The sequence below is a fragment of the Sycon ciliatum genome, chromosome 2 (genome assembly GCF_964019385.1).
Source record: "Sycon ciliatum chromosome 2, ocSycCili1.1, whole genome shotgun sequence".
In the NCBI taxonomy this organism is placed as follows: domain Eukaryota; kingdom Metazoa; phylum Porifera; class Calcarea; order Leucosolenida; family Sycettidae; genus Sycon; species Sycon ciliatum.
Window position 1 is genome coordinate 7,343,068 of NC_088644.1, and position 6,653 is coordinate 7,349,720.

Consider the following 6,653-nt stretch of genomic DNA (forward strand, 5'->3'; position numbering starts at 1 on the left):
TTGGATGAATCTGGTAATGACATTGTTCCACTTCAGAAGTACAAAACCTTGGCTTCTGCCCGCTGAGTTTTGCAGTTGAACTTCTAGTTTCACCTTACACATTTGTTGAGCTTATTACACTTTATTTGCATGGAGTTTCAGTCGTCTTATTGTGTTACTTCAGTGCGAAGCCTTTTTTCGTCTCGCACGTGTTTGCGCTTATTGTACTCTATTCCACTTGAGCATTTGGGTTATAAGCTCCTTCCTCTCCATAGGAGGGGGATGATGTAACAGTTTTCCCCTGTTCTCTATAACTTTACACTCCCTCGCACCTCGTGCGTCTTACGCCTGTCTATTAGCACCTTCATTGGCGCCATTGCCACATGTATACTATCACATTTTGCATATAACTGGTCGAGGCACGCTCAACCAGGCCTCTTACTTTTCAAGTTTGATTAAACCTGTTACAGCCGGGGCCATGGCCAATAGGCGATCTTCCCGCCGCGGGCATAATCAGGCCATCAGGACCGTTTGACGTCATTTCGGGAATGTTCGGACCGTTTGACGTCATTTCGGGAATAATTTTTCGACCTTTCGAGCTTTCCACCTTTGACCTTCCCTAATATGTTGCTTCGCGCTGTAAGAAATCAAATCAAGCACGCTCTGTCTGTCATGATGGCTGAATCTTGCCCTTGCCTGCAGCCCTCGGGCCTACGGCCCTTGGGCTGCAGGCTCGGGCAAGATTCAGCCATCATGACCTCCTGAGCGTGCTTGATTACATACTTCATGACATCAAGAGTTACCGCCCGGATGATATGAAAGCACACTTTTTCGATGATTTTCGAATCAACGCGTATCCTAGCAATAGAATATGGCGCCACAGTTCAAGGACCTTTCGCCGGTGAAGTACGAGCAGTTTTTCAGAATGATTAATTTTTGGTTTGAATCGACAACAAAATCAAGGTCTTGATGAGGCTGCTGAAGAGCAAGTAACAGCTGCTTGATTTGCTCTCTATCCTGAAGTAGTTTATGGAGACCGTTGGGCTGCGAGCCGTCTCCAAAGCTGGACAATCAGATTTCCCCTCTCTCTCATCAATTCTTTCACCAGTTTTATGAATGGCCGAGGAGAGCTCGACAGTGGAAGGGTCGCTGTATGCTGTGCTGAATGTTCCACAAAATGCATCTGAGGAGGAGATTCGCAGTGCATATCGCAGGCTGTCTGTCGTGTTCCATCCCGACAAGCATGCATCGAGCTCGGAGGACGATCGGCAGACTGCCGACAATGAGTTCCAGCGCATCAAGTATGCCTACGAGGTGCTGAGTGATCGATCACGACGAGACATCTACGATTTGTATGGACTGAAGGGATTGCAGGCGGACTGGGATGTTGTGCCCCGTGTCGCCACTGGTCTGGAGATGTTGGAAGTGTACGATCGCATCAGACGCTTGCGGCAAGAGGAGTACGTTCAGAAACTGAGCAAGCCGTGCGGCAAGGCTGTTATCAGATGCGATGTGCGTGAGATTGGAAGGCTGTTCGCGCCTGCCCCGACGGTGCAAGAATATCAAGATGATGAATTCGATGATGATGAGGAGTACTTCATGGATGATGATGACGATGAAGCTGATTTTCTGGATGAAAACAATGCCGAGCAGAGTGTTGAGTCGGAGCGTAGGTTAGCTGATGTAGCATCACGGCCGGCAGTGCGGGTGGAACGTAAGACATTCTTTGACGGCAACACCGGGCTGCCGTTCCGACTGCAGGGCATAGCGGTGGAGCAGACACTGGACGTCGCGCTATCGCCGTACGACAGCATGTCCTACACGTGCAATGTTGCTACTACCGGTGAGGAGCGCGGCTGGGGCACGGTGGGTGCCGTCTTCCGGCACACGCTGACGACGACGCCGCTGCACTCCAGCTCGCTGCATTGCGGCGTTCAAGTCGGTCACGTTCCGCAGCTGTCCGTTGGTGGCCATCTCTCGCTACCGTCGTCATGCTTCGTGTATGCCGATGCGGCATGGCGGCCATGGTCTCATCAGCCATTGTGCATACTACCACGTGTACACGTGGGCCGTCAGTTCACATCGGACGTGGTGGGCAAGCTTGAGTTCCAGCAGTGCGAGAAAGACAGTCCCAGCGGCGAGCAAAGTCTACGGTTGGTCGTGCAGCGCGACAGCTATTACGGCAACCTGCGGACTCATCTATCCCTCGGTCCAGAGAGGCCGCCGAGCATTGGCGTGCGCTATTCACCTAAGCTGCTGTCCTCGCTGGACGGTCTGCTGCAGGTGCAGGCCAACGTCGAAGGGGTGCATGCTGCTGCCGGACTGGAACAGGCCGTTTCGCCGATGACCCGGCTCGGTATGCGCGTGCAGGCCTCGTTCCCTGGTGGAATTGAGCTGACGTTACGGTAAGCTGTGACACCTATACGTTGTGTACTGTAATACATGTAAACAAGAGTAGATAAACAAGAGTGTGCAACTCGCGGATGGGTTGGCCCACGGCGGAATTTTTTGTTGACGTAATCTTTTCGACGACGCACGCGCTGCGAGCCTTTTGGAGAGTTTTCCCTCGTGCACTTGGCTGGGCTTTACACTACAAGGTCGGTGCCCAGCACGTGCTCTCACACTGCTCTGCGGCAAAGCCGCGTTTCTCTGAAAAAAGGTGACGTAAACAAAAAATTCCGCCGTGGGCGCGGGGTATCTGCAGATTGCGCAGGAGAGATCCGGAGTTGCACACTCTTGTTTATCTACTCTTGATGTAATTTATAACGAGGAAGTAAATCTAACCTTTTAACGATAGAGATTTCTTCGTTATTATTACTTCTGTTGATGCTGTAATGCCTGGTATGCGTTACGTGCGGATATGCCTCAAGACTGCAAGATCGTTAACGTATCTTCTCGTTAGCCTAAGAATTTGGATAATCGTTAAATTTGCGACTCCTTATGATAACATGTCTTACAGTATGTCTGTCAAGCCCAGTGTCATCTTCAGGTCTGCTCGTTGTTAGGCTTCTTGTTCGTTCAAACGCCAGCGTTGCGTACAGTTGTGGCAAGTGAAGTCCGGGCGGTTGTATCCATTTTGATTACCTTGTGTGCAGGTGTGAAGCCGCCTGGCCTTGAGCGCCGTAAGCGTGTATCGGTCCGAATTCCACTTGCCACAACTGTAATGTTCTAAATTTTTATCAGTTTATCACCCAAAAGGCACAGAGGAGGTTTCTAGAGTTTGTCGCATCTCCGAGTTTCTCGCTAAATGCAATCATCAGGCGGCTTGTCTGCTGGTGAAAGAAAGGGAACCTCTTTGTAATCGGTATATCAGCAAGATGTGTCAGGTAGCACCCACAGTGAGGACAGGTGCTTTGAAGCATAACCGTCGGAAAGTATATCTACGCTCACTGGGCGGAATCACAGTTAATTAATTGCACATGGATATCATAACGACTTCACTTTGTGTGTACAGTTGTGGAGAGGGAGTCTCAGGAGTCTCCCTTTTGTTTGTATGGCTGCGATAAATGGCGACATTTTTTGGACAGCTGGCGGAAACTGAAGCAGCTACAGTGTACACTCAAACGGCAATTACCCGGACGCCTCAGATACAGGCACGTCTCTCTACCGAGTACCTTCAGCTTGGGTTACTATGGCCAAAATGCTTTAATATTTTCAATCGTACACCCGTGCAATGTGAAAACTCTTGTCATTAGAGAGGTTCCAGAGTACGACTTTCGTGCCAAAATCCGTAGAGGCGCTACGGATTTTTTTATACGTCGTTTTCGAGCAGTGAAGTGTTCCGGAGTACGGAACTTATGTGTTTGCCGTCATTACCTAGGTCACGATTGCAAACACGTCACATTCCCGCGCTATGCCTTTTTATTTTGAAAAATTGTACCGAAATCAAAACTTCCCGCGGAAAATCGATGTTTCTCGTACCAAATTTGTACGCGAAAAATCTTTCTGCACCCAATGACGCAAAATCTCCATACGAAACATGGTTCGTATGAAATCCAGTACACATTCTCCGTGCCGAAAAATCGTATGGAGCACACCTCGAAAAAATCCGAAGCGCCCATACGGATTTTGGCAGTGAAGATCGTGCCCCGGAACCTCTCTACTGCCAACCTGTAGCTGTGTGTGCACTCTACAGTTGTCATGAATGCACCCAGTGTTATCCGGCACATGATGTGCACTGTGTGCAGCAATGCACATGAAAACTGATATGATACTACACTGTAGTACATGGCAAATGAGCAGCCCCGAATAATCCCCGAATTACGTGCGTGTATGAGATGTGGGTAGTGCCCGGTCCCAAGGCGCCCGGATGAGCGACGTTTGAATGTACATGAAAACATTAGTGCATAGACCTGCCGCCATTACCAACAGAGTGTGCAACTCTGATCTATGTCCACTGCCCATGGAAATCGCTGATCTACGTCATTGCTTTCTTGTAAGTGCGTACAAAGTGGTCACACTTTGTACGGTACACTGCAGTACCTTTCTCACTAGCAATGAGTACTTTTTTTGTGGTTGAGAGTATGCAGAGCTCAGATTGGCCAGTAGGGATCAGGGATTTTGATGGAGCTCTACCCACTGGAGTAACACTCTCTGGGCAGGGGTATGCACTCTTGGTGAGATCAATTGTACAGTGCACAGGTGTACAGCAATCAGCTCCGCATTCTTGGATTGGCAAAATCCGTGGACTATGCCATGGCATAGGGCGTTTGCACGAGGCTCTGTAGGTGCCCGCGACTGCCGGATGCAGAATTTACTTGTATACAACAAGGCAAACGACACCTTGAAGATAACATAGTCCACAAATCCTGCCAATCCAGATCGAATCACTGGAGTTGCGTACTCGTGGGACTATGCGCTGTATACTTCAAAGTGGTGGGACATTGTGAGAATTTGTGACCAACATGTCTCCACTCTTTCGCCTCTCAGCTAAGAGTTGCAGGCCAGGATTGAACAGTGCAAATCACGTCCGTTGCTTTGCAACATACCTTTGAGTTGTTCACAGTCATAAGTTTGCAGAGAAGAAATATGTGCATCTGCCGAATGTTGGCAGGTGCTGTTGCGTTGACGTCATTAATTATTTTGTGATTTGTATGGTATCCGTACAAGTACATCTAGGTGTGCTCCTTACTTTTGTCGCTGTGTAGATGCTTGACTGTTTCATTGGACTTCTTTCTATGTGCTCAGGTGCCGTCGCGGAGATCAACGTCTCATTTTCCCCGTCACCGTGTCGGATGACGTGTCCTTGTCAGCGTTACTCTACAGTACGTTTGTACCGCTCACCGTATTCTTCCTTCTCCGCGAGTGCGTTATTCGACCGTACGGTCGTATGTGTGCCGCCGAGGAAGCTCGCCTTCGCTCGGCCCTGCTGGAGTCGGAGTTGTCAAAGAAGCGCAAGGAGAACGAGGCCTTCGTCCAGCTCATGACGGAAACCTACCAAAACAGTGTTGCGGCCGAGCAGAATCGGCGCGGCCTGGTGATCCGCAACGCCTGGTACGGCCGACTGGTGTCCAGCAGTAACGATTCTGAGGACAGCTCGCAGACAGATCAAGACGGAGAGATTGTCGATGTTACCGTTGCGCTCCAGTGCCTTGTCAAGGATTCACGCCTCCTCCTCTACGACACCGACAAATCGTCGCTGCCCGGGTTCTACGATCCGGCGCCGCAGCAGCCGAAGAAGCTGCGCGTGCGTTACGAGTTCCGTGGCAAGCTGCACGAGGTCACGGTCGGTGATTCAGAACCTCTGCAGCTTCCCAAACAATCTCACACACTCTAGCCCTGGTCATTTTTAGCTGTTTTTACATTGTAGTACCAGAATATGTCATGCTTCACGGTACCTTCTGCCCTAACCCAGATTGTCTTGCCATGTCTTGCTTGCTTGTAAAATTAATAACAAATTTGTTTGCTGATTTATTGCCCCTTTTTTTCTTAAGAAATGCTTTTTAGACATGAAACTTGAACATATGCTGCTTTTGCTGTGTTCTTCATTTCCGCTCATCCCACTTGGCCATGAGAGATGCAGCCGAACTAACTCATAACAGAGATTCATGATAATTCAGAACTGGCATGCGCATCTCCATAATTATTACCCGCACTCAGGTTTAGGCTATTTTCTTATAACTCCCGGCGTGTCAGCTTGCTTGCCTGGCGGGTTTCGTTGATGAGATTGTCCACACAGTGGCGCTTGTGCATTCATTTCATTGTGTCTATTGGTTAGTACGGGCCGTGAGTGATGGGTGAATGTCATGCTACTTGTAGAGCTGGTGGATCAACATACAGTGCTTTGTTTTGCAGATCGTGTTGCGACCCTTCTGTCCGGAAGCTCACTCGTAACTGGGACATCCGTGCACATTGTACTGTATTGTACAGTGAGTTGGTCCGTCTCAATGAACCTTCTTGCAGAATTTGGTACTTGTCTAGCAGACAGACTGTAATAATGTCTCATGCATGGATGGAAAAGATAGGCGTAGAAAAAGAAGAAGAGCCATTGAGAATTCGAGGAATTGCCCGCCGAACGCTAGCTTTGCACAGTTCTGCCCAATTCAATGCTTTTCGAGCAGAATCAGCAATTTTCAAGTGTTATTCTAATTCACCATGTTCACCAATATGCAAGGCCAAAGCAGAAAAGTGGGCAGGGGGAGTTGCAAGACAGTCAACATTTTTACTATTGACCA

The 6,653-nt window shown here is 49.1% G+C and overlaps 1 protein-coding gene across 1 annotated transcript; it reads left to right on the forward strand.

Annotated features, from left to right (window-relative positions):
• Positions 1-903: 903 nt before the first annotated feature.
• On the forward strand, positions 904-6,248 carry LOC135808474 (dnaJ homolog subfamily C member 11-like). The gene is made up of 2 exons (XM_065321672.1): positions 904-2,384; positions 5,167-6,248. The coding sequence occupies exons 1-2, from the start codon at positions 1,096-1,098 to the stop codon at positions 5,753-5,755; spliced, it is 1,878 nt and encodes a 625-aa protein (XP_065177744.1). The 5' UTR covers positions 904-1,095; the 3' UTR covers positions 5,756-6,248.
• Positions 6,249-6,653: the final 405 nt, after the last annotated feature.

Bases quoted from the DNA above. Each gene is read 5' to 3' on its own strand.
- LOC135808474 (XM_065321672.1), top strand. From the start codon at position 1,096: ATGGCCGAGGAGAGCTCGACAGTGGAAGGGTCGCTGTATGCTGTGCTG. The intron at 2,385-5,166 runs GTAAGCTGTGAC...CTATGTGCTCAG, and splicing joins GGAATTGAGCTGACGTTACG to GTGCCGTCGCGGAGATCAAC.